At 36.8% G+C, this 27,418-nt stretch overlaps 1 protein-coding gene and 1 pseudogene across 2 annotated transcripts in view; both read left to right on the top strand.

Moving 5' to 3' along the window:
• Positions 1-27,418, top strand: part of P4HA1 (prolyl 4-hydroxylase subunit alpha 1) — an 89,454-nt gene that overhangs the window by 51,910 nt on the left and 10,126 nt on the right. For both annotated transcript variants that reach the window (XM_053909533.1, XM_053909534.1), the window contains exons 10-11: positions 15,405-15,508; positions 27,242-27,291. In XM_053909533.1, coding sequence (XP_053765508.1) covers positions 15,405-15,508; positions 27,242-27,291 — 154 coding nt within the window. The remainder of the gene's footprint in view (positions 1-15,404; positions 15,509-27,241; positions 27,292-27,418) is intronic.
• LOC109261824 (enolase-phosphatase E1-like) lies at positions 8,562-11,976 on the top strand (annotated as a pseudogene).

Below are 27,418 nucleotides of genomic sequence, written 5' to 3'. Positions count from 1 at the left end.
GACATTGTTCCAACAGAATTCCTTTTCCATCTACTTATTTACAAAGGAGTTTTCTCAGCTCTCATGAAAATGAAAATAGAAATATATTAAGTTTGGTCTCATTCTAGAAATAAGTAATATTTATCCATGGTTACAATACCTAATTGAAAATAACGAAATAAGCTCCTTCCATCTCATTATATCAATTTATAAAAGTATTTTTGTTGTAGAGAAGTATAATGTAATAAAAGACTTCTAGGAATAGAAATGTATATCTCTAGGACAAGGCTTCTCAACCTCAGCATTATTGATGTTTCAGATCAGATAATTCTTTGTTGGTGGTGGTTGCCCTAAGCTTTGTACAAGCTTAGCTGCATCTCTGGCATCCACTAGAAGCCAGTAACACCCTTCATCCCAGTTGTGACAGTCAAAAATGTCTCCAGACATTGCCAAATATCCCTTGGTAGGCAAAATCCATCTCCCACCCCAAAGACTTCACCTCTCCACACATGTTGAAAGCCACTATTCAAAAATGGAATGAAAATGCAGTTCAAGAGGAAAAAAAAAATTTTGAATATTATTGCTGTAAGTCATAGCAAAAGTACTATGAAGGCTGTCAGAATGCATTGTTTCCCTACTCTTTTTTGGGCAAAGCTCTATGTCTTTTGTATGGTAATAACCTTCAACATCCTCACACACATTTCCTGGTTTCCTAACTGTCTGCCCTATACTACCTGCCCCCCCTGCCCCAGGTAGAAGTCATGGAGAAAATTTAATCTCTGTGATATGTCAGGGAGATGAATAAATGGTAAGGATTTGCAGAAACTAATTTGGATAATGTTTTGATACATGATTTATAATGCTTCTGTGCATTGTAATTAACTCTAAATTTCAAGTTAAACTTCAGCTATTTTTCCATTCTATTACAGAATATTATGCATGTGTTGAAAAATAAACCCTTTATTTGTGGGGGTAAAAGAAAAAAATTAACCCATTAAAAATAATATTTTATCAAAGATTATTTTTTTATATGGTTTTAGGCATTTTTACTGTCCTAAGGCTTGTATCTAACTTCTCCAGATTTGGATGCTTTTAGGAAGCACATAAAATAAATTTTCATGAACTTAGTTCTTTGGAAGTCCTTTTTGGAAATTTTTTATATATACAATGGACCTTTTGAAGAAATAGCCAGCCCACAGAGTCATTGGACCCTTACCAATAAGGCAAAATAAATTATTCTTGGAAACTTTTTTTTCCTTAAGAACTAAATATTTCTAAACATTTTGAGCTTATTTTTTTAGTATTTTAATTTTATAGCTCTGAGAAGAATTTTATTGGATTTTTTTTAGAAAGACACAACCATACTTTATATTATATAAGGCAATAGAAGTCATTTAGCCAGCAGCATTAGAAGTTTTAGAAGACTAATACCAGAATAAATTCACCTAATCGCAACAAAGTGTGCAGAGAGTGTATTTGTGTTCAAAATTACCTAGTAACAATAGAATTCCACAGCATAGTGATATTTATATTTACCCAAGGAAAATTGTTCAGCAAATCTTTTAAAAATAAAATATATATGTTGAGAGAGGCCATAACTGTTAAAGAATTGGCTCCATAAAGTATCCTATACATTTCATATTTAACAAATAAAAAGTTTTTGTTATTTTAGGAATTCATTAGCTATGCTGAGACGTTTTCTACCCATCAATGTAAAAATCTGAATTTTGAAGATGCCTACAAGTGAAATAAATGTTTTCTGTTTCCTTCATACATTATACCTCTGAAAAAGGCATCTCAAATGCAAAGTAGAAGTATTTATGTGTACTGATGTCAGTTAATGTGGTTCCTTTTGCTGTGGGAACATCTGTATTTTGAATGGGTCAGAAAGGAATTTCAAATATCTGTATTTTGAGAAATTTCTCAGTGATTACATCATATTCTGAGGAAGGAAAATCTGTTCCAGCATCCTAGCAAATAGAATTTTATTTGGGTAAAGTATCTGTGGAAATCCATCACTGTTTATTTATTGACTTTCTGAACTTTTGGTAAGGCATCTCTGTCCTTTCCTATATTAGCCTTTCCGATATTTAAAAAAAAAAAAAATCCCAAACTAAAAATTTACTACAGCTTATTAATGGAAATGCTAATAATTTTGGCTGAATCAGAGAAATGGAATTTTAGTTTTGAAAAGGTAAACATTGAGTTACTGAAAAGGCAGTTTAGTTATGTGAGTTCATTAAGTCCAGTTAAAATAATATAAAGAGATTTGCAAATAAACAATCCACTTAGTGTAGTAGAAAAAGCTTCTTTGATTCTGGTGGGTTATTTTTGGAAGTGGTTTTCATTTTCTTACTCTCAAGTACAGATTTCCTACAATAATGACATTTTCTTATGCTTGAGATTTAATGTAAATAAGGAACAAATACAATATAAAAGCATATTAATATACTATAGAAGCAAATACAAATATATTTGAATAATTTCAGATATTTTTAAAATTGGAGTCCTTTTTTTTATAAATTTTTTTTTTTAACGTTTATTTATTTTTGAGACAGAGAGAGACAGAGCATGAATGGGGGAGGGGCAGAGAGAGAGGGAGACACAGAATCCGAAGCAGGCTCCAGGCTCTGAGCCATCAGCCCAGAGCCCGACGCGGGGCTCGAACTCACGGACCGCGAGATCATGACCTAAGCTGAAGTTGGACGTTTAACCCACTGAGCCACCCAGGCGCCCCAGAGTCCCTTTTAACAATGACATTACTCTCTTTTGGGTTGAACAGTGGTTCTCAGCTCAGATTAAAATAACTGAAATGGACAGATCTATAGTGTTATTTCATAATTGTCCCACTAAAAACCAAAGGGCTGGGATAAATTTCCAGTCTAGGTGATCAGCATTTCTTTGTTAACCATCAAGCGCTTACAGAGAGCAAAACTTTTTTTTTTTTTTTAAAGACAAGTATTTTTTTTTTTTTTTTTTTTTTAGTGTTTATTTTTGAGAGACAGCCAATGGGGGAGGGGCCAGCAAGAGGGGGAGAGAGGATCTGAACCAGGGGTGGAACTCACGACCTGGGGGATCATGACCTGAGCCAAAGTCAGCTGCTTAACTGACAAAGCCACCCAGGTGCCCCAAGAGCAAAACTTTTAATAATTCTTGTTTTTGCAAAAAATCACATAGTGGTTTTATATTAGCTATTTGTAAAATGTAAATTTTCACATGTGTTGAGTTAGAAGAAGGTAATGATACTATTCAAATTATACCACTCACATTTTCCTTTGGAACTTTGTAACATTCTCCAAAACCTCCAAAATGAATTTTTCTATTTACTGAACATGAGGTCCTTATTAATGTATTAGAAATATAGTAATGCAGTATGAGAATGTTGTTCCTTAATCAAATAGAGCATTCCAGTGACATTGTAAAATAGCATATATTAGAAGAATAACAAACACTTCTTAATAAAAAAAATTCATTAGAAAGGAAAAAATGTTGAAACATTACTCTGAATATACAACTTAGCTCTTGGGTTCCTGTGATTAAGACCAAAAGGAATATAGTTTGTGTTATCTAATTAGTAACAGAAAAAAGAAACACATATAAAATTATCTGGAGAAAGAAATAGGGTTTTCTCATGGCACTAAATTGTGTTGTATGGAAAAAACACTGTATAACTTAGTTGAAGTTTTCTTTTCTTCTTTTTTTAATGTTTGTTTATTTTTGAGAGAGAGAGAGAGAGAGCATGTAAGCAGGGGAAGGGCAGAGAGAGAGGGAGACAGTGGATCTGAGAGCTCAATGTGAGGCTTGAACCCATGAACGGGGAGATCGTGACCTGAGCTGGAGTTGGACACTTAACAGACTGAGCCACCCAACAATTTCAATTACAGTTGTACAAACAATAAAGAAATGTTCTTCAAATGATTTATCCTGTTACAGCAAATACTGTAACTTTATGTTCTAACTCTGTTGAAAAACACTGAGTACTTAGAAGAGAGAGCCTTGATTTCTTTTGATTTCATTTAGTCCAGGAATGACTTCCAGATTCTAAGGAATAGACAGTTAATATATAATATAGTATCATCGTCTTCACTGAATTTTTTGGTGGTGTTACAACAATCTAAATTCAGGGCTAATTTCTTAGAGTAGATGATAGGTCTATAATAATGTTGCTGAAGACAGATTAGCAGTTGGGGTCCAGATGAATAAGATGTTTTAAATGTATAGAGTTCTCATAGATGCTGGAGAGGATGTGGAGAAACGGGAACCCTCTTGCACTGTTGGTGGGAATGCAAATTGGTGCAGCCACTCTGGAAAACAGTGTGGAGGTTCCTCAGAAAATTAAAAATAGACCTACCCTATGACCCAGCAATAGCACTGCTAGGAATTTATCCAAGGGATACAGGAGTACTGATGCATGGGGGCACTTGTACCCCAATGTTTATAGCAGCACTCTCAACAATAGCCAAAATATGGAAAGAGCCTAAATGTCCATCAACTGATGAATGGATAAAGAAATTGTGGTTTATATACACAATGGAATACTACGTGGCAATGAGAAAAAATGAAATATGGCCTTTTGTAGCAACGTGGATGGAACTGGAGAGTGTGATGCTAAGTGCAATAAGCCATACAGAGAAAGACAGATACCACATGGTTTCACTCTTATGTGGATCCTGAGAAGCGTAACAGAAACCCATGGGGGAGGGGAAGGAAAAAAAAAAAAAAAAAAGAGGTTAGAGTGGGAGAGAGCCAAAGCATAAGAGACTGTTAAAAACTGAGAACAAACTGAGGGTTGATGGGGGGTGGGAGGGAGGGCAGGGTGGGTGATGGGTATTGAGGAGGGCACCTTTTGGGATGAGCACTGGGTGTTGTATGGAAACCAATTTGACAATAAATTTCATGAAAAAAAATAAAAAAATAAAAATAAATGTATAGAGTTCTCCAGCTAAAGAAAATCCTATTATATTTTGGAGAGGTTTTCATATGAAAGTCAAATTAAGTGAAATAACATGCATAAGTAGAATTTATTTCCCACTCTAGTGACTATAAGAGAACCACAATTAAGATAACAGTTTATTTTTTTATTTTTTTTTTAATTTATTTTTTTTTTTTTCAACATTTATTTATTTTTGGGACAGAGAGAGACAGAGCATGAACGGGGGAGGGGCAGAGAGAGAGGGAGACACAGAATTGGAAACAGGCTCCAGGCTCTGAGCCATCAGCCCAGAGCCTGACGCGGGGCTCGAACTCACGGACTGCGAGATCGTGACCTGGCTGAAGTCGGACGCCCAACCGACTGCGCCACCCAGGCGCCCCAAGTTTATTTATTTATTTTTTTTATGTTTATCTGAGAGAGCATGCAGGAGGGACAGAGAGAGAGGGAGAGAGCAAGAATCCCAAGCAGGCTCCACACTGCCAGCACAGAGCCTGACGCTGGGCTCAAACTCAAGAACTGTGAGACCATGACCTGAGAGCAAAGGTTGGACACATAACCAACCAAGCCACCCAAGTGCCCCAACAGTTTATTTTTTTTAACCTGTAATCAGTCATTAATGACTTTAACTGCTAAGCCTCAGACCTTCTGTTCATATCATTTATAGTATAACAAGTGCAATTTAAATTTTTTTAAAAATCTAAACAATTAAAATATTTTCCTTCTAGGATTAGCAAAAATTAAAAAGATTGATTCTGGCAAGGATTTTCTGAAATGGGCACTCGTAGCATACGTTAGGAGTATAAATCACTTTTTTGGAGAACAATATGACATCATTTATCAAAATGTGAAAGTCATCTAGCAGTTCCACATCTAGGAGTTTAACCTACGGAGATATTCCCACAAGTATGCAAAGATATACAAAAATTTTCATTATAGTATTGTTTGTAATAGATAAAAAGTAGAAATAATCTTATTTAACCAGTGCTTTATTGACAGACCTTCATGGTCATTTTGGAAGTAAAGATGGTTTATTTTAAAAAGAAAGGCAGTAGTTAAAAGCACTGTGGAATGGGAATGTAAAATGATATATTTACTATGGAAGAGTCTGGTATTTCCTCAAAAAGTTAAACATAGGATTACTATATGAACCAGAAATTCCACTGCTAGGTATATACCCAAAAGAATTGAAAGGAGGGACTCAAACATATACTTGTACAACCGTGTTCATAACAGCATTATTCACAATAGCCAAAAGTTGTAAGCAACCCAGGTGTTCATTCATGGATGAATAGATAAATGTTATATATTCATATGATAGAATATTATTCAAAAAGAATGAAATTCCAATACATGCAACAACATGGATGAATCTTGAGAATGAATAAATGAAAACAAGTAAGTGAAGTAACACACAAAAGGACAAATATTATGTGATTTTACTTACAGTAAGTACCTAGAATAGAAAAATTCATACAGACAGAAAGTGGATTAGAGGTTACCAGGGCCTGGGAGGAGAGGGAAATGGCAAATTATTGTTTAATGGGTACAGAGTTTCAGTTGGGATGATGAGAAAGTTCTGGAAATAGTGATGATGGTTGCACAACTTTGTGAATGTATTTAACACCACTGAATTACACACTTAAAAATGGGTAAAATGGTAATTCTTATGTATTTTTTAAACCACATATATACAATTATATATATATATATATATATATATATATATATATATTTTTTTTTTTTTTTTTTTTTTTTTTTTTTAACTGAGGTTGTGCTATATGTACTGACTTGGAAAGATGTCAGAAGTATTTTCGGTGGCAGGGAGAAGTATATGCGTATATTGATACGGGAGATGGGAGGGTTGGTAGATTCCTAGTTTTTAAAAAATTATCTCTGTACATTTGTTTATATACAGAGGGAAATGTTGAGGATATATAGCTATTTATTAGTAGTGTTTACCTGTGAGGAATGGGACTAGGAAAGGAACTTCATATACTTTTGTATTGTTTGAAATTTTTATAAGTATTTTTTTTTTAATGTTTGTTTATATTTGAGAGAGACAGACAGACAGTGCATGAACAGGAGAGGGGCAGAGAGAGAGAGATGGAGACAGAATCTGAAGCAGGCTCCAGGTTCTGAGCTGTCACAGGGCTCGAACTCACAAGCCGTGAGATCATGTCCTGAACCAAAGTCGGACATTCAACTGACTGAGCCACCCAGGCGCCCCAAGTATTTCTTTTTTTAAGTAGCTTTATTGAGATATATACATACCATACAGTTCATCCATTGAAAGTGTACAATTTAGTGGCTTTTAGTATATTCAGAGAGTTGTGCCTCCATCGCCATAATCAATTTTAGAACATTTTCATTACCTGAAAGAGAAATTCTGTACTCCTTAGCAGTAACTACTCAATCATCAATTCACCCCCCTCGAAGCCTAGTCCTAGGTGACCACTAATCTACTTTCTGTTTTTATGGATTTGCCTGTTCTGGAATGAAATCATATAATATGGGGCCTTTTGTATCTGGCTTCTTTCACTTACCATGTTTGTAAGGTTCATTCATGTTGATGTATGTATCTGCATTTCATTCCTTTTCATGGCTGAGCAATATCCCATTGTATGGATATACCACATTTTATCTATTTTATTCATCCATTGATAGTGGCGTTGTTTCTACTTTTTGGCTAATATGGATATTGCTGCTCTGAAAATTCATGTACAAGTTTTTATGTGAATGTAAGTTTAAATTTCTCTTGGGTATAGACTTAGGAGTAAAATTGCTAGGTCATATGGTATCTCTATATTTAACCATTTGAGGAACTGCCAAACTTTTCCAAAGTGGCAGCACCATTTTACAATCCAACCAGCAATGTATGGGGCATTCCAGTTTCTTCACATCCTCACCAACGCTTGTTATTATCTTTTTGATGGTTATGGCTCTCCTAGTGGGTGTGATATGCTATCTCACTGTGGTTTTGATTTGGATTTCCCAGTGGCTGATGATGTTGAGCATCTCTTTATTGGCTGCTTATTGGCCATTTGTACATTTTCTTTGGAGACTGTCCATTCAGATCCATTGCACATTTTGGTATTGAGTTATTTGTCTTTTATTTAGTGGTAATAGTTCTTTATAGATTATAGACTCAAGTCCTTATCAGACTTTTGATTTGCAGAAATTTTCTTCCATTCTGTGAGTTGTCTTTTCACCTTATTGATGGTGTCCAATGAAGCACAAAAATTTTTTTATTTTGATGCTATCCAGTTTACCTATTGTTTTGTTGTTGCTTATAGTTCTTTTTTGAGAGAGAGGGGGAGAGAAAATCCCAGGGAGGCCCCACATTCAGCACAGAGTGTGTGGGGCTTGATCCCACGACTGTGAGATCATGACCTGAGCTGAAATCAAGAGTCGGATGCTTAACTGATTGAGCCACCCAGGCTCCCCTATTATTACTTGTTCTTCTGATGTCATAGCTAAACCAGTGTCTAATACAAGGTCACAAAGATTTACACTTGTATTTTTTTTTCTAAGAGTTTTATAATTTTACTTCTACATTTAGGTCTTTAATCCCTTTTGAGGAGAGATATATATATATATATATATATATATATATATATATATATATATATATATATATACATATACACACACACACACACACACACCCCGTAGGGAAGTAGGGAGTCCAATTTTTCTTTCACATGTGGTTATCCAGTGTCCTTGGACTATTTGTTGAATATAACCATTTCTTGCTTTTATAATTTTAAAAGTGTAAAGTGAAAGTTTGGAATGGTAATTTGCTAGAATAGCAAGAGTGAAGGCGTTCTTGGTAGCAGGAGACTTCAGGCTGAAGAGTAAGCATTGTCAAAGAAAAGATTAAAGATAAAGAGGCAGTGATTGATAGAATGAGGCCTGTGGAGTTAGAAAGGGTAGGTTCAAAAACATAGATAAAAGATCCAGCCTCTGTAAGACTGAAGGACAATACTTCTACCAGAATATAAGAGAAAAGGTAAGAATAGATGCTTGTGGTTGCAGGGACGGAAGTTGAAGGTAATAGAAGTAGGAGACAGGTTCTCTGTGGGTGATAGGATGGGACAGGAACAATTATCAGGATGCATCTAGTTTAAAATTTTAAGAGAATATTTACCAATCTTGTGTTGCAGTTAGCTATAAAAATCAAGTCAGTAGTTTGTTGCTTATAAAGTTCAAAAATCTGTCAAATTGTTGCCAGCCAAAACGATAGCTACACCAACATACCAGATTAGTTCCTGGTTCTCCTAGCAATTCAATCAGAATTGGGAGAAATAAGTTCTTAATATATGTATCAGCTATACCCTTTATAATAATAAAATTCTTGGATCCTTCCTTTTCCTGCTCTGCTGAGGAATTCTACTCAGCCAGTCCCTATAAATTTGTAAGAGATCACGAGACAAATAATTATGGTAAAATTGAATAAATCTTGGATTAGTTCTTTTTTTTTTTAAATGTTTTTATTTATTTTTGAGACAGAGACAGAGCATGAGCAGGGGAGGGGCAGAGAGAGAGGGAGACACAGAATCTGAAGCAGGCTCCAGGCTCTGAACTGTTAGCACAGAGCCTGATGCAGGGCTTGAACTCACGGACTGTGAGATCATGACCTGAGCTGAAGTTGGATGCTCAACCGACTGAGCCACCCAGGCGCCAGTCTTGGATTAGTTCTAAGAAATCTCCAGGATTCATTTATTCATTCAGCAGAAATAAATTGAGATCTGCTATGTGCCAGACACTGTAATAGGTTCTGCAGATATAGTAGGGAGCAAAACCAGGCAGACTTTATATGTATTTCGGACTAGTAGTTGAAAGAAGACATCTTAAACAACAAATTAATATATAATTACTGTGATAAATTATACAAAGTAAGAATATATGGTACTATAAAAACATTAGGGGCAGCTGCCTTCTCCACTTCCAGGTGCATGGAAGTAGCCTCCCCCTGATGTACTTTAGCTGCAGGCAGTTGCTAGCTCCGAGATTAATGATTTTGGGGGGGACAGCTGCCACCACCCTCCACCCTCCCAACCAAGGGTGATTCCCATAGTAGCATCTGGCAGGTGCCCACCAAAATCAGTGTGGTCCTGTTATATATCAAAAGTACCACAACCTTGATTGCTTTTGCGAAGAGCATTTTATTTCCTTACATCAAAGAAAATGTTAAGTTACCTGCAGACAAAAATACTTATTCATTCTTGGAAGGAAGAAGAGTGCCAGAGGACCTCAGTCTTTTGAGGTAACAGGCTGAAGAGGATTCCCATCAGGATGAGGTGTTTTTGACCTCTGCAACATCTGGGAATAGGGTGGATGATCTGCAGTAGATGACCCAGGCTGTGGCAGATAATGTGTGCTGGCAGATGTCTCTGCATGGAAAGACCATGGTACTGACAAGTGCACGTCTTCATGTAGAAGGCAGCATTTTATAGCTGGGAGAATGAAAGCAGCATTCTTTGAAGATGTAGTTCCAGCAGTTAGGAAATGGAGAGAAGCTGGAATGAAGGTGTATATTCTTCAGAGAGCATAGAGACATAGAAATTATGACTAGTACATTTTACAGAGGAAGATATTCTTGAGCCTGTTGATAGTTACTTTGATGCCAAGGTTGGGCAGAAAGTGGAGAGTGAGAGTTATTGAAAGACTGCAAGTAGCATTGAATGCTCAGTCAACAACAACCTGTTTTTGACACGTTACTGTGGAGGCTAGTGCTGCTGAGGAAGTAGACTTGCATGTAGCTGTGGGGGTGAGACATGGCTAAGTGGGGTTAAGAAATGATGAAAAGCCTATAGCCTCATCAAATCATTCAGCAAATTGTTTGTCTTCTTCAATCTAGGAAAAGATTTCTAAGGAAGACAAACTGTTTCTCATAGTTTGTCCCTGTAGTCTCATTTTATTTTAATGGTAAAAGTAGCTTACTTTAAAAATACATATATACACATGTGCAAATATGTATGTGCTCAAATTACCTTCTACAGATACATGAGTGATAAAACTCTCCATTCAGTGAAATGAAACATTTTAAAATCTATTATATGTAAAAATTGCTTGAAACTATAACACTAACCACTACTGAGGATAAAGTATAGTCAATAGAAAAAACTAACAGATCAAATGTGTCATGTATCAGGTCATATACCAAAATGGAGAGCCAGTTTTGAGCAATGTTTTAGAAGCTTTGCTATTTTAAAATCTGAAAGTGTTTTAAAGTCATATATTTAAAAAAATTTTTTTAATGTTTATGTAGTTTTGAGAGAGAGAGAAAGAGAGAGACAGTGTGAGCGAGAGAGGGGCAGAGAGAGGGAGACACAGAATCCAAAGCAGGCTCCAGGCTCTGAACTGTCAGCACAGAGCCAGGCATGGGGCTCAAACTCATGAACCACTAGATCATGACCTGAGCCAAAGTTGGACGCTCAGCCAACTGAGCCACCCAGGGGACCCTCAAAGTCTTATTTTTAAAAATAAAAAATTGCCTGTGTTTAATTGTGAGAGAATAAAATTTAGAAGATTACAACAGCTACATTTCTCAATATGTGCTTACCTATATACAAAAGACAAAGATAGTTGCCTGTGCTCCACTAGAGGGCAAAATTAGAAAACTCACTTTAGTCTTAAACAAGAGAGTGTATGTTACTTAAGAAGAAACTTGCTAATCATTGTGGGATCCACAGTGATCCACAGCTAATCATTGTGGGGATCCCATTGTGGGATTTCATTTCATGATTATCAATGAAAAAGGTGGATTAATGTAATAGCTAAAAAAGAGATGTGGTTCTTAATGTTTCAAAAAACAGTTCTAATCCTGTCAATTGTGATCATTCTAGATTTTATAGCTGCCTTTCTGACAGTATCTTAGCACAGTTTGAGAAAGTATATTATTATTATTTACTATCTTTAAAATGAACTTACTGAAATCAATCTGTCAGATCAAGAAGAATTCTATATATTTTCTTTTGAAATGGGTATGAGAAATGTAAATTTTATAACAGTATTATTTATCCTGGTTCAGTTCTTATAGCCTGTCATGTCAATTTAATGTTGTGATTAGTAAAAAAAAACAAAACAAAACTTCTTTGTCCTTTTTTGTCCTATTCCTCTTACTAAAATAAAAAATAAGCAGTTTGACAGGAAGGGGTGAAGGAAAGCTTCTCTGAAGAAGAGATGACTAAATTGATAATCCAAAGCCTTATCTTTACAAAATGAAAAAGAAAAATATTTGTGGCAGAGAGAAGAGCATGTGCACTAGCCTTGGGGCTTGCTGGAACATGTTCTTGAAGAAGTGATGCTGCGGTACCTGAAGAGAGACCGAATATAGTAGTAGAAGTTCTAAGGGAGACTAAGACCGAGCAACCAGAGAGACTGAAGGAATCCTGAAGAATGAATGAGTGAGGAGGAGTTTCAAGGATGAACATACAGCTGTTACTAGAATGGCAAATAGGATGAAAATTGGAAACATTTTGTTAGATTTAGTAGCACAGTAGTTATGGGTGATATTAGCCAGAGCAGTTTTGGTGGAGTGATAGGGACTGAGGCAAGGTTGGAATGGATTAAGAAATGAAGAGTTGGGTGCTTGGCTGGCTCAGTGGTAGAGCATGCAGCTCTTTATCTAAGGGTTGTGAGCTTGAGCCCCCATATTGGGTGTAGAGATTACTTCGAAGTAGAATCTTAATAAAAAAAAAAAAAGTCTGTGGAAAAAGGGGACTTAAAGAGGGAGGAGAAAGAGATTGGTAGCTGGAGCAAGACAGAGAGTTAAAGGAAGGAACTTTATCTGTTTGTCTATCTATTTATTTATGGAAAAGACATAAGCCCAGTTAAAAGCTGTGGGAGGAATTGAGAAGAAAAAGTTGATCATTTAAGAGAGAAAAGGTCTAATCAATGAATTATGCTTCCTAAAATGTCAGAAAATAATAGAATTTAAGACAGGGAATTAACCTTATAATGGAGAGAAATCTCTTTGGAACTGGAAGGGAGGAACTAGATGAACTAAAAGGAACAGATAGATGCAAATGTATGTAGATTGTATGGTTTCTTTTTTCTCTTAGGTAGGAGATATGTACTGAGAGAAGGGGGAAATTGGGTGGGTTGGGATTCAGAGTAGAAAAAAGGAGGAAGAGTAAGGGCCCATTTGAAGTTGGTGTTCATGAATTTTCAGGGAATACATATTTGCCCTATTTCATGACTTTATTTAGTAGGGTTTGGTGACACAGGCGTAAGCTCAGAGAAAAAATTTCATTAAGGATAGTATTTTTGCCAATTTAATTTAGGGATTTAGCAACAATGTTGATGAAATGTGGAGTGAGAGATTGATGAGAGAAGTAAAGGAAAAAGGCTGATAGACCAGGAAAAATTATATATAAAGGAGATAGTTTAATTTGGGAGTACCTTTTTTTATTTAGCTATAGTTCCCATACCATAAAATTCACTCCTTTAAATAAGTGTATAATTCAGTGGTTTTTAGTCTTTTTAGTTGTGCAACCATCACCATTATCTAATTTTCAAACATTTCCATCACCTCAGAAAGAAAACCTGTACTTACTAACAGTCACTCTGAATGGGAACATCCTCCCTCGCCTGGAAAACCACTAATCTACTTTCTGTATCTGTTGATTTGCTCATTCGGATATTTCATATAAATGGAATCATAATATGTGGCCTTGTGTATCTTGCTTGACATACTGTTTTCAAGGTTCAACCATGTTGTGGCATGTTACCAGTCCTTCATTCCTTTTCATGGCACAATAATTGAGCATATGGATAGATCACATTTATGTATCCGCTCATCAGTTGATGAATATTTGGATTATTTCCATTTTGGTCATTATTAATAATGCTGCTATGAATCTTTATGTACAAGTTTTTGTATGAACATATGTTTTAATTTCTCTTGGATATGTACCTGGGAGTGGAATTGCTGGGTCATGTGATAACTGTATGTTTAACAATTTGAGGAACTGCCAAACTGTTTTCCAAAGTGGTTGTACCATTTTACATTCCTACCAGCGATGTATGAGGGTTCTGATTTCTTTACATTCTCACCATCACTTGTTATTGTCCATCTATCTGTTTTTATTATAGTCATCTTACTGGGTGTGTTTGGATACCTTTAAAAAACTTATTATTTATTTTTAATTTTTTTAATGTTTATTTTTCAGAGAGACAGTGTGAGCAAGGGAGGGGCAGAAAGAGAGGGAGGCACAGAATCCAGAGCAGGCTCCAGGCTCTGAGCTGTCAGCACAGAGCCCAATGCGGGGCTTGAACCATGAGCTGTGAGATTGTGACCTGAGCTGAAGTCAGAGGCTTAACTGACTGAGCCACCCAGGCACCCCAAAACTTACTGTTATTTATGCAAGTAATATAAAGAAGTAATATAATGAATTAAAAAAATGAGGGGCGCCTGGGTGGCTCAATCAGTTAAGTGGCCGACTCTTGATTTCAGCTCAGGTCATGATCTCCTGGTTTGTGAGTTTGAGCCCTATGTAGGGCTCTGCACTGACAATGTGGAGCCTGCTTGAGATCGCCTCTCTCTCTCTCTCTCTCTCTGCCTCACCCCTGCTAACTCTGTGTCTCTCTCTCAAAAATAAAAAAAAAATGAATTTTTTTCTCATAAAATATTTACATTATATATATCAGGCTAAAAACCCTACGACCTCCACCTCAGTCAGTTCCTATACCTTATCTGGGAAGAAAAACTGTTTTCAGTTTGGTATGTATTTTTTCAGAATTTTTTTTTTTAATTTTTTTTTTTTTTTAACGTTTATTTATTTTTGAGATGGAGAGAGACAGAGCATGAACAGGGGAGGGGCAGAGAGAGAGGGAGACACAGAATTTGAAACAGGCCCCAGGCTCTGAGCTGTCAGCACAGAGCCTGACGCGGGGCTCGAACTCACGGAGTGTGAGATCATGACCTGAGCTGAAGTCAGACGCTTAACCGACCAAGCCACCCAGGCGCCCCAGAATTTTTAAAAATTCTGAATGTAGATAGCTTACATTACATGAATCCAACTGTTTTCTTACATTAATCCAACTGTTTTCAAAGAAAACTCTATAATAAATGAGATTAGTTTTTTCTTTTCCAACCTTTAACTGTGAAATATAGCATTTTTAAAGGTTTATTTATTTATTTTGAGGCGGGGGGAGGGGAAGAGAGTGGGAGAGAGAGAATCCCAAGCAGGCTCCGTGCTGTCAGTGCAGAGCCCAACATGGGGCTTGATCCCACAAACATGAGACCATGACCTGAGCCAAAACCAAGAGTCGGATGCTTCACTGACTGAGCCACCCAGGCACCCCTAACATGTAGCATTAAAAAAAAAAATTACAACATTCTTTAGTAAAAATCACATCAAACAAGCCAACTAAATGCCTATAGGTAAAGGCTTATTATCCCATATATTATGACTTTTAAAATGATGGCTCTTAGTCTTTACTTATTGAAACATTATAAGTAAAACTAATATTTTCTTCTTGTTAGTGCCTGGCTCTCTGGCTATGAAAACCCTGTGGTGTCTCGGATTAATATGAGAATACAAGATCTAACAGGACTAGATGTTTCCACAGCAGAGGAGTTACAGGTAGGTAATCACATTATCCTTAAACTATATGCTATCACATTATTTCTTTACACTTTTTCAAACAATGCTTTAGATGAGATTTCCTAACACTGTGCAGGCACTCTACAGGTATTGCAGGATAATTTGGGACCAAAAAAGTGAATATGCAAGCTGAGATCATGCAAAGTGGTCTTAATCAATGGCAAAAATTATGAATATCTGATTTCCAAAATTGTTTACAAAATTAAAAACTCTTATTGTTAAGTATAACTTAACAATAAAATTAAGTATAACAACAATAAATTAAAAACTCTTATTGTTAAGTATAATTTTATAGGGGAATGAACAATATGTAACAATATTTATTAAGCACACTACAAGTTTTTTTCATTCCTAAGCCTGTCAGGTGACCAGGCTTTTTTTAAAATTTTTTTTTAACATTGATTTATTTCTGAGAGACAGAGCATGAGCAGGGGAGGGGCAGAGAGAGGGAGACACAGAATCCAAAGCAGGCTCCAGGCTCTGCACTGTCAGCACAGAGCCTGATGGGGGCTCAAACCCACAAGTGGTGAGATCAGGACCTGAGCTGAAGTCAGACACTCAACTGACTGAGCCACCCAGGCGCCCCTCTTTTTTTTTTTAATGTATTTTTTGTCTTTTCTATTGAGATATAATTTACATACCATAAAATTTACCCTAGTTTTATTATATGCACGTGGTTATGCAACCATCACCACTATCTAATTGCAAGAACATTTTCATCACTTCAAAAAGTTTTAGTATTCACTCCTCATTCCCTTTCCCTAATGCCCCTGGCAACCACTAATCTACTTTCTGTGTGTGAATTTGCCTAGATATTTCATATCTAGATATTTTATATAAATTGGATAATACAATATGTGGCCTTTTGTATCTGGCTTGTTTGACTTAACATAATGTTTTCAGTGTATCAGCACTTTATTCTTTTTCATGCCCGAATAATATTCCATTGTTTGGATATAACCACACTTCATATATTTATCAGCTGAAGGATATTTGGTCGTTTGTATTTTTTGGCTATAATGACTAATGCTGCTATGAGCATTTGTATACAAGTTTTTATACCAACATTTAAATTTCTCTTGGGTATATTCTACATATGGAATTACTAAGTCATGTGATAACTTTAGTTTAACATTTGAGGAATTGCCAAACTGTTTTCCAAAGTGACCATACATTTTACAATTCCATTTGCAATGTATGAGAGTTATAATTTCCTCACATCCTTGTAAATAATTTGTTCTTGTCCATTTTTTGTTTGTTTTTAAATTACATCCAAGTTAGTTAGCATAAAGTGCAATAATGATTTCAGGAGTAGATTCCAGTGATTCATCCCCTTTGTATAACACCAAGTGCTCATCCCAACAAGTGTCTTCCTTAATGTCCCTTACCCATTTAGCCCATCCCCCCACAGCCACTCCAGCAACCCTCAGATTGTTCTCTGTGTTTAAGAGTCTCTTATGTTTTGTCCCCCCTCCCTGTTTTTATATTATTTTTGCTTCCCTTCCCTTATGTTCATCTGCTTTGTATCTTAAATCCCACATATCAGTGAAGTCATATGATACTTGTCTTTGTCTAACTGACTTATTTCGCTTAGCATTATACACTGTAGTTCCATCCACATTGTTGCAAATGGCAAGATTTCATTCTTTTTGATTGCCGAGTAATACTCCATTGTATATATATACCACATCTTCTTTATCCATTCATCAGATGACGGACATTTGGGCTCTTTTCATGCTTTGGCTATTGTTAATAGTGCTGCTATAAACATTGGGGTGCATGTGCCTCTTTGAAACAGCATACCTGTATCTCTTGGGTAAATACCTGGTAGTGCAATTGCTGGGTCATAGGGGAGTTGTATTTTTAATTTTTTGAGTAACCTCCATACTGTTTTCCAGAGTAGCTACACCAGTTTGCGTTCCCACCAGCAGTGCAAAAGAGATTCTCTTTTTCCCCATCCTCGCCAACATCTGTTGTTGCCTGAGTTAATTTTAGCCATTCTGACAGGTGTGAAGTGATATCTCATTGTGGTTTTGATTCACATTTCCCTGATGATGAGTGATGTTGAGCATCTTTTCATGTGTCTGTTGGCCATCTGTATGTCTTCTTTGGAGAAATGTCTGTCCATGTCTTATGCCCATTTTTTAATTGGATTATTTGTGTTTTGAGTGTTGAGTTACATAAATTCTTTTATATTTTGGATATTAACAACCCTTTGTCAGATATGACATTTGCAAATATTTTCTCCCATTCAGTAGCTTATTGTTTAGTTTTGTTGATTGTTCCCTTTGCTGTGCAGAAGCTTTTTATTTTGATGTAGTCCCAACAGTTTATTTTTGCTTTTGTTTCCCTTGCACAGGTGACATGTTTAGAAAAATTTTGCTGCAACTGATGTCAGAGAAATTATTGCCTGTGCTCTCTGCTAGGATTTTCATGGTTTCACATTAGGTCTTTAATCCATTTCTAGTTTATGTCTGTGAATGTTGCAACAAAGTGGTTCAGTTTGATTCTTTTGCATGTAGCTGTCTAGTTTTCCCAACACCATTTATTGAAGAGACCATCTCTTTCCTATTGCATATTCTTGTCTCCTTTGTTGAAGATTAATTGACCACATAATTGTGGGTTTATTTCTGTGTTTTCTATTCTGTTCTATTAATTTATGTGTATGTTTTTTGACCAATACCAGACTGTTTTGATTACTATAGCTTTGTAGTACATCTTGATAGTGGAGATTGTGATACCTCCAGTTTTGTTCTTTTTCAAGATTGCTTTGGCTATTGGAGGTCTTTTGTGGTTCCATACGAATTTTAGTATTATTCTAGTTGTGTAAAATAATGCTGCTGGCATTTTGATAGGGATTGCATTAAATCTGTAGATTGCTTTGGTAGTATGGATATTTCAACAATATTTGTTCTTCCAATTCATGAGCATAGAATATTTTTCCATTTCAGTTTTTTTCATCAGTGTTTTATAGTCCTCTTCAGTTTCTTTCATCAGTGTTCTACAGTTTTCTGTGTACAGGTCTTTCACTTCCTTAGTTAGGTTTATTCCTAGGTATTTTATTATTTTTGGTTAAATAGTAAATGGGACTGTTTTCTTCATTTCTTTCTGCTACTTCATTATGAGTGTATAGAAATGCAGTGGATTTGTGTATATTGATTTTGTATCCTGTGACCTTACTGAATTCATTTATCATGTCAAGTAGTTTTTTTGGTGGAGTCTTTAGGGTTTTTTATGTATAGTATCATGTCATCTGTAAATAATGAAAGTTTTCGTTTTTCCTTACCAATATGAATGCCTTCTATTTCTTTTTCTTGTCTGATTGCTGTGGCTAGGACTCCCAGTACTATGTTGAATAAAAGTAGTAAGAGTGGACATCTTTGTGTTGTTCCTGATGTTAGGGAGAAAGCTTTCAGTTTTTCACCATTGAGTGTGATCATAGCTGTGGGATTATCATATATAGCCTTCATTATGTTGAGGTATGTTCCCTCTAAACCTACTTTGTTGAGGGTTTATATCATGAATGAATGTTGTACTTTGTGAAATGTTTCTTCTGCATCTGTTGAAATTATTAAGTGGTTTTTATGCTTTCTCTTGCTGATGTGATGTATCACAGTGATTGTTTTGCAAATATTGAACCACCCTTGAATACCAGGAATAAATCCCGCTTGATCCTGGTCAGTGAGTTTTTTAATGTACTGTTGAATTTGGTTTGCTAATATTTTCTGGATGTTCATCAGAGATGTTGGCCTGTAGTTTTCTTTTTGTATAGTGTCTTTATCTGGTTTTGGTGTCAGGGTAATGTTGGCCTCATAGAAGCTTTTCTCCCTCTTCTACTTTTAGAATACTTTGAGAAGAATAGTTATTAACTCTTCTTGAAATATTCGATAGAATTCACTTGTGAAGCTCTCTGGTCCTGGACTTTTGTTTGTTGGGAGGGTTTTTTTTAATACGTTTATTTATATTTATTTATTTATTTATTTATTTATTTATTATTATTTTTAATGTTTTTATTTATTTTTGAGACAGAGCATGAGCAGGGGAGGGGCAGAGAGAGGGAGACACAGAATCTGAAGCAGGCTCTGAGCTGACAGCTCAGATGTGGGGCTAGAACTCACAGACTGTGATATCATGATCTGAGCTGAAGTCAGACGCCTAACCGACTAAGCCACCCAGGCGCCCCTATATTTATTTATTTAGAGAGAGAGAGAGTGAGTGAGTGAGCCAGGGAGGGGCAGAGAGAGAGGGAGAGAGAGAATCCAAAGCAGGCTCCATGCTGTCAGTGCAAAGCTCAATGCAGGACTCAAATTCATGAACCATGAGATCACAACCTGAGCCAAAATCAAGAGGTGGACACTTAACTGACCAAGCCACCAAGGCCCCCCTGTTGTGAGTTTTTTGATTACTGATTCAGTTTGTTTAAATTTTCTGTTTCTTCCTGATTCAGTTTTAGGAGGTTAATATGTTTCTAGAAATTTATCCATTTCTTCTAGGTTGTCCAATTTGTTGGCATGTAATTTTTCATAATATTCTTTTGCACTTCTTTGTATTTCTGTGGTGTTGATTGTTATTTCTCCTCTTTCATTTCTGTTTTTGTTTATTTGAGTTCTTTTTTTTATGAGTCTGGCTAGAGGTTTATCAACTTTGTTGAACTTTTCAAAGAGTCAGTTCCTGGTTTCATTGATCTGTTACATTGTTTTTGTAATTTCTGTTTCATTTCTTTCTGCTCTAATCTTTATTATTTTCTTCTTTCTGCTGGTTTGGGGTTTTGTTTGTTTTTCTTTTTCTAGTCCCCTTTAGATGTAAGGTTAGGTTGTGTATCTGAGATTTTTCTTGCTTTTGAAGTAGGTTTCTATTGATATAAACTTCCCTCTTAGGACAGCTTTTGCTGCATCTCAGTTTTTGTTTTCATTTGTTTCCACTTTTTTTTTTTTTTTTTTTTACTGATTTCTTGGTTAACCCATTCATTGTTTAGTAGCATGTTATTTAACCTGTGTGTATTTGTTCTTTCCTGAGTTCTCCTTGTAATTAGTTTCTAGTTTCACAGTGTTGTGGTCAAAAAAGATGTTTGGTATGACTTTTTAATTTGTTGAGACTTGTTTTGTGGCCTAATAAGTGATCTATTCTGGAGAATGTTCCATGTGCCCTTGAATGTATATTCTACTATTTTAGGGTAGAATGTTCTGAATAGATCTGTTAGAGCTGTGTGGTCCAGTGTATCATCCAAACCAACTGTTATGTTGATTTTCTGTTTAAATGATCTATCCATTGATATAAGTGAGTGTAAAGTCTCCTAGTATTGTATTATTAGCAATTATTTCCTTTATGTTTGTTAGCTGCTTTATGTATTTGGGTCCTTCTATGTTGGGTGCGTAAATGTTTACAATTTCTATATCTTGTTGGATTGTCCCCTTTATGGTCATATAGTATCCCTCTTTGTCTCTTCTTACAGTCTTTGTTTTAAAATCTGTTTTATCCAATATAAGTATTGCTACTTAAGCTTTTTTTTACTTCCATTTGCACTATAAATGCTTTTCTACCCCTTCACTTTCAATCTGCATGTCTCTTAGGTGTGAAATGAGTCTCTTATAGGCAGCATATAGATGTGTCTTGATTTTTTTAGCCATTCTGTCATCCTCTGTTTTTTGTGTTTTTTTTTAATTGGAGTGTTAAGGCCACTTACATTCAAAATAATTGATAGGTATGTATTTATTGCACTTTGTTACTTGTTTTATGGTTGCCATTGTAGTTCTTTCTTTCTTGTTCTCTTCTCTCACGGTTAGCTGGCTTTCATCAGTGATATACTTGGATTCCTTTCTCTTTATTTTTTGCATGTATCTATTACCAGTTTTTGATTTGTGCTACGATGAGGTTTGTATATAACATCATATGCATACAGCAGTCTGTATTAAGTAGATGGCCACTTAAGTTTATGAAGTTTGAATCCATTCTTTTTAAAACAAATTTTTTAAAAAAATTTAAATTTTTATTTATTTTTAAAAGGGGGGGCGAGTAGGGGAGGGGCAAAGAAAGAGGGAGAGAGAATCTGAAGCAGGCTTCATGCTGTCAGTGCAGAGCCTGATGTGGGGCTCGAACCCACGAACCACGAGACCATGACTTGAGCTGAAATGAAGAGTTGGACGTTCAATGGACTGAGCCACCTGGGTGCCCCAAGTTTGAATACATTCTAAAAGCTTTAAATTTTTACTCCTCTCCCCTGCCACATTTTAGATATATGGTGTGATACTGTACATCCTTTTGTGAAACTCTTGACTAATTTTTTAAAAATTTTTTCTTCTAATGTTTATTTTTGAGAGAGAGACAGAGGGTGAGTGGGGGAGGGGCAGAGAGAGGAAAGGAGACACAGAATCAGAAGCAGGCTCCAGGCTCTGAGCTGTCAGCACAGAGCCCGATGCGGGGCTCAAACCCACAAGCCATGAGATCATGACCTGAGCCAAAGTAGGACACTTAACGGACTGAGCCACCCAGGTGCCCCTTGACTGATATTTATAGATAAGCTTAATTTTATTGCTTTTATGCTTCCTACTCTTCATACTTCTCCTTATGGTCTTTCATTTCCACAGAGTCTCCTTTAACATTTCTTATAGAGCTGTTTTAGTGATCATGAATTCCTTTAACTTCTGTTGTCTGGAAAGTATCTCTTTTTCTATTCTGAATGATAGCCTTGCTGGATAGTATATTCTTGGCTGCAGGTTGTTTGTTTGTTTGTTTGTTTTTCTCAGCTCTTTGAATACATCCTGCCATTCCCTCCTGCCTGCAAAGTTTCTGCTGAAAAATCTGCTTATAGCCTTAAGAGATTTCCCTTTTATGTAACTGTTTTCTCTTGCTGCTTTTAAAATTCTGTTTATTACTGCTTTCCATTTTAAGTACTACGTGTCTTAGTGTGGACCTCCTTGTTGATTTTGTTGGGGGCTCTCTGTGCTTCCTGGATCTGGATTTCTGTTTCCTTCCCGAGAACTGGGAAATTTTCAGCTATTATTTTTTCAAATGAATATTCTGCTTCCTTCTCTCTCTCTTTTCCTTCTGGAATTCATATAATGCAAATGTTACTACGTTTGATGGTGTTACTGAGTTCCCTTAGTCTGTTTTCATTTTTTTTTTTTCTTTTTCCTGTTCAACTTGGTTGCTTTCCATTACTGTGTCCTCCAAGTTGCTGATCTGTTCTCCTTCCCCTAGTCTACTATTTATTTCCCTCTAGTATATTTTTAACCTTACTTATTGAGTTGTTCATCTCTGATTCGTTCTTTTTTTTTTTTTTTTATGTTTTGTATCTCTTTGTTGAGGGTCTCACTAAGATCCTTCACTTTGTTCTCAAGTCTAGTATGACTATTACTTTACTTACTTATTTTTAAATATTATTCCTTTTTTCTTTATTTATTTTGAGAAAGAGCGTGCGAGTGGGGAAGGGCAGAGAGAGAGGGAGAGAGAATTCCAAGTAGGCTGTCATTGTCAGTGGAGAGCCTGATGCAGGGCTGGAACCCATGAACTGTGAAATCATGACCTGAGCCAAAGTCAGACACTTAACCGACCGAACCACCCAGGTGCTCCTATGACTATTACTTTAAATTCTTTATCAGGGATATTATTTATCTCTGTTTTGCATAGGTCTCTTGTGATTTTGTCCTGTTCTTTCATTTGGGACACACTCCTCTGTCTCCTTATTTTGTCTAACTCTGTCTGTTTCTTTGTGTTAGGTAAGTCAGCTATGTCTCCCACTCTGGAAAACAGTGGCTTTGTGAAAAAGAGGTCCTATAGTACCCTGCAGTGCACTGTCCCCTGTTCATCAGAACCCAGTGCTTTAGGGATGTTTTCTATGTGTGTTGCATGTGCCCTACTGTTGTGGCTGAGCCACACTGCTTTTAGTCCGGTTGTCTGCAATGGCACTCTCTGCCTGTTGTGGGCAGGTTTTGGTCTCTGTGTTGTTAGTGACCTAGTCTAGGGCCACCTTGGGCTTGAGTTGAGTCAGACCAGACATTTGCCAGAGATGGAGTAGCACTGAACTGCAGGGTGCTTTCCCTGTGTTGTGCCCTGAGAAGCTTTTGTTGGTGGGTAGGGCCTGTAGTCAGACCGATGTCTGCCCCCAGCCCACTGCTGGGCCATAGTTGGACTGGTACGTGTATTTATCTTCATCTCTCCCTGGGGCAGGAGTCACTTTGTAGTGGTAGAGGCCCCCATCAGGGCTACTTGCACACTTCCAGGCTTGTGGCACTGCTTTGGATGGACTCTGGCCAAGGGTCTATTGGAAGTGCAGGTCCGCAAGAAAAAGCAGGCTGGGATTCATGGTGCCTGCAAGATCTACACTGGTTTGCTGTGGGAGAGAGCTTGAAGACCATGAGAAAACTGCCCAGACTGGAATGGAAGGGTGGGTCCATATAATAGCTCGGTGAGTAGGGGGAGGGTTCAGAGGGCACTGTTAATAAGGTCCATGCAGGTGTGCTGTGAGAGGGGACCTGAGGCTGCTTGGGATGGAGGGGGTATGTCTGCAGAAGAATGTCTGGCGGAGCTCTCACTGTTAGCAGGAGAGTGTTCTGCTGCCCTGGTTCCCATAGGTGTCTGTGAATCCAGGCTGGGGAAGGGGGCAGGGGAAGGAAATGGCTCTTAGAGAAGTCCCCCTCAAATCCCTGCCCCTCCAGCTCATGTACTGAGATTAGTAAAAAAAATCTCCTTCCTGTATACCCAGGCATTTTTAAAAAATTTTAAAACACTTTTATTTATTTTTGAGAGAAAGAGCATGAGCAGGGAATGGGCAGAGAGAGGGGGAGACACAGAATCCAAAGTAGGCTCTAGGCTCTGAGCTGTCAGCACAGAGCCTGACACGGGGCTTGAACCCACAAACTGTCAGATCCTGAGCTGAAGTAACTGAGCCGAAGTAACTGACTGAGCCACCCAGGCGCCACCCACCCCAGGTGGCATTCTTTTTTTTCTTTTCTTTTTTTTTTTTTTTCAGGTGGCATTTTTCAAACTGCCTCTTCTATGCTGTGTGTCAGCTGGGCTCTTCAGTGCACTGTCTCTTTAAGGGCGGAGATTCAGTTTCCTTCTGCCCTCAGACTCTCCCAGAGCTGAGCTTGCCGATTTTTAAAGTTCCAGGTGGTAAGCCCACTGATTAGAAGAACATGAGAATCCATGCCCCTTTGGTTTTCAAAGACAGATGTTCTATTATAGGGATTCGTCTCACCCATACAGGCCCCGTATGCATGGTGTGCCTTGTGTGGAGGTCTGCTCCTCTCCCCTCTCCACTCCACTGCTTCCCTCCCTCCCACAGGCAGTCTCACAGTCTTTTTGGCTCCCTACCACATCTCAGCCCTTCCTACCCTCTTCCATGTGTCCTCTTCTCTACATTTAGCAGTGAAGAGTCTGTTCTGCAAGTCCTTGGGTCATTTTCTGGGTTATTTACACTGATTTTGATATTATCTAGGTGTGCCCGTGGGACAAGGTGAGCCTAGGATCCTCATATTCTGCCATCTTCCTCAGAAGTCCCTGGTTGCTTGTGCTTTAGCTATCTAAGAAACTATTGCCTAATGCAAGGTCACAAAGATTTATACATGTGTTTTTTCCTAACAGTTTTATAGTTTTATCTGTTATGTTCAGGTCTTTGATCCATTCTGAGTCAATTTTGTATATGAGGTAGAGGTCCAACTTCATTCTTTTCATGTGGATATTCAATTGTCCCAGCATCATATATTTAATTTTTTTTTAATGTTTATTTATTTTTGAAAAATTTTTTTAAACGTTTATTTATTTTTGAGACAGAGAGAGACAGAGCATGAACAGGGGAGGGTCAGAGAGAGAGGGAGACACAGAATCTGAAACAGGCTCTAGGCTCTGAGCTGTCAGCACAGAGCCCGACGCGGGGGTCGAACTCACAGACAGCGAGATCATGACCTGAGCTGAAGTCAGATGCTTAACCGACTGAGCCACCCAGGCACCCCACCAGCATCATGTATTTAAAAACTACTCTTCCCTATTGAATTGTCTGGGTAATCTTTATTGTGAATATTGAGAATTAAGGTGCTTTATATCTTTGTAAACACTTATCAAGGATAGTTTAAACATTCCTTCTTATTGTGAAATTTGGGGCACCTGGGTAGTGCAGTGGGTTGAAAGATTTTTTTTCCAATATCATTTCTTCCTTCCTCCAAGACATCTTTATCCTTTCCATCACAATCACTTTCCTTATGTCGGTAAGTTTGCCTTCACCACGTTCCTCTGGCTGCATAGCTAGAGTTTCTTGACCTGCACAAGTGGAAGCATTCCCCTTGTCATTTTTTTTCTATATCGCCATTTAAGTTTGATTTGAATTTTACTTAGAGCATTATTACTTTCCCTTTTTCTGCTGTACATTGTCTTTGTTAGCCATTTGCCTCTTCCAGCTATTCATTTTTGTAAAATATCACATGAGTTTTCACTGGGAGATAAGGAGGCAACACAACTACATACTTTGGTGTCTGTGCATGAATTAACAGATGTGCAATGACCAATCACTGATAGACTTTGAAAGAAGTGATATGATTGGTCATTCATCATGATGTGCAATTGTTACTTACATCGTAATTTGTGGACTAAAGTGCTAGCAGTAACATTTGTACTTTATGCAATTTCTCATAGTCAATATGTTTTGGTGACTGAAATTTAAACTATGTTGTTGGAACTTTGGTGTTAATGAGTAGCTAAACCATTAGATGTGTGCCTTTTGGAACTGTGCAAAAGCAGGATAGCCTATATTTAAATTGCTTCATTAAGTTGCCATTTATTCCATGGTAATCTACAATTTCCTTGGTATTCATTATATTACTAAAAGGTCTTGTATGTATCTTTTTCTTTCCTGATCTGTGTTTATTCTCATCTGCCTAACCCTCACAGGATCTTTCAGGCTATGTGATACAGTTTTACTTAATAGGTTGATTCAACCCAATGTGTCTACAATATAAGGAGTAAAATATCCAGAGTAATAATAATTCACATAGGACTTGGACTTTGCTGTGGGCAACACTCTTTTAATTATGTTTTTCTTTCATTTCATTGGTAGTGCTCTTTAAATTACATTCTCCTTTTATTGTGTCATATTGGGATACAAGGAGGGAGCTAAGGGAAGGCATCATTCTCCTTAATTTATAAATAAGAAAACTGAGATTGTATTCAGAATTACATATATTGTAACTAAGAAAGCTAGAATTTAAACTCAGACCAGACACTTTTTTACTCTTTTGCTGCTTCCCACTGGGACATTGTCATTACCGATTAAAATTGTAGGAAGATATTTTATTAAAATTGATTGGGAGTTTCCCAGAATTTGGGGCTTTGGAAAACATGAGTCTTGATTTAAATTCCAAAGATAAGTGTTTAGTAAAAATTAATAATAGAAATCTCAAAACTCTAATTCTATAATATTTTAATTCTAAACATTTAAAAATTCTGATTCAAATTTTAGTTTAAGTTATATATTAGAGGAAAACATGTATCTCAAAATTTGCTAAAAGAAGGCATATTGACTAAGGTTCTTAAATATATAGTAGCTATCCTTAGTTTTTTATCCTTGGTTCCTTAGGAACTGTCATTGATTTCAACTGCTTTGCTTCTAATTTCTCTAGAAGTACCTAACCATATCATGTAAGAGGCCAAAATAGGACTTACAGATTTTTTGAATAGTAATCTTGATTTTTTTTTAATGCATGCTTTCTTCCTCTTCTTCAGGTAGCAAATTACGGAGTTGGAGGACAATATGAACCCCATTTTGATTTTGCACGGGTAAGTTTAAAAAAAAAAAAAAGGAGAATGTAGGAGTTCTAACTGAAGCTTAGGCATGACATGTTAATTCTGTTCTTTTAGTAGTAAAAATTCATAGCCTGTTTGCAATTTGTGGAAGCATGGTGGA

The sequence above is a fragment of the Panthera pardus genome, unplaced genomic scaffold, assembly GCF_024362965.1.
Source record: "Panthera pardus isolate Hobbes unplaced genomic scaffold, ASM2436296v1 HiC_scaffold_22, whole genome shotgun sequence".
Taxonomy (NCBI): domain Eukaryota; kingdom Metazoa; phylum Chordata; class Mammalia; order Carnivora; family Felidae; genus Panthera; species Panthera pardus.
This window is presented reverse-complemented; position numbering and strand designations above follow the sequence as displayed.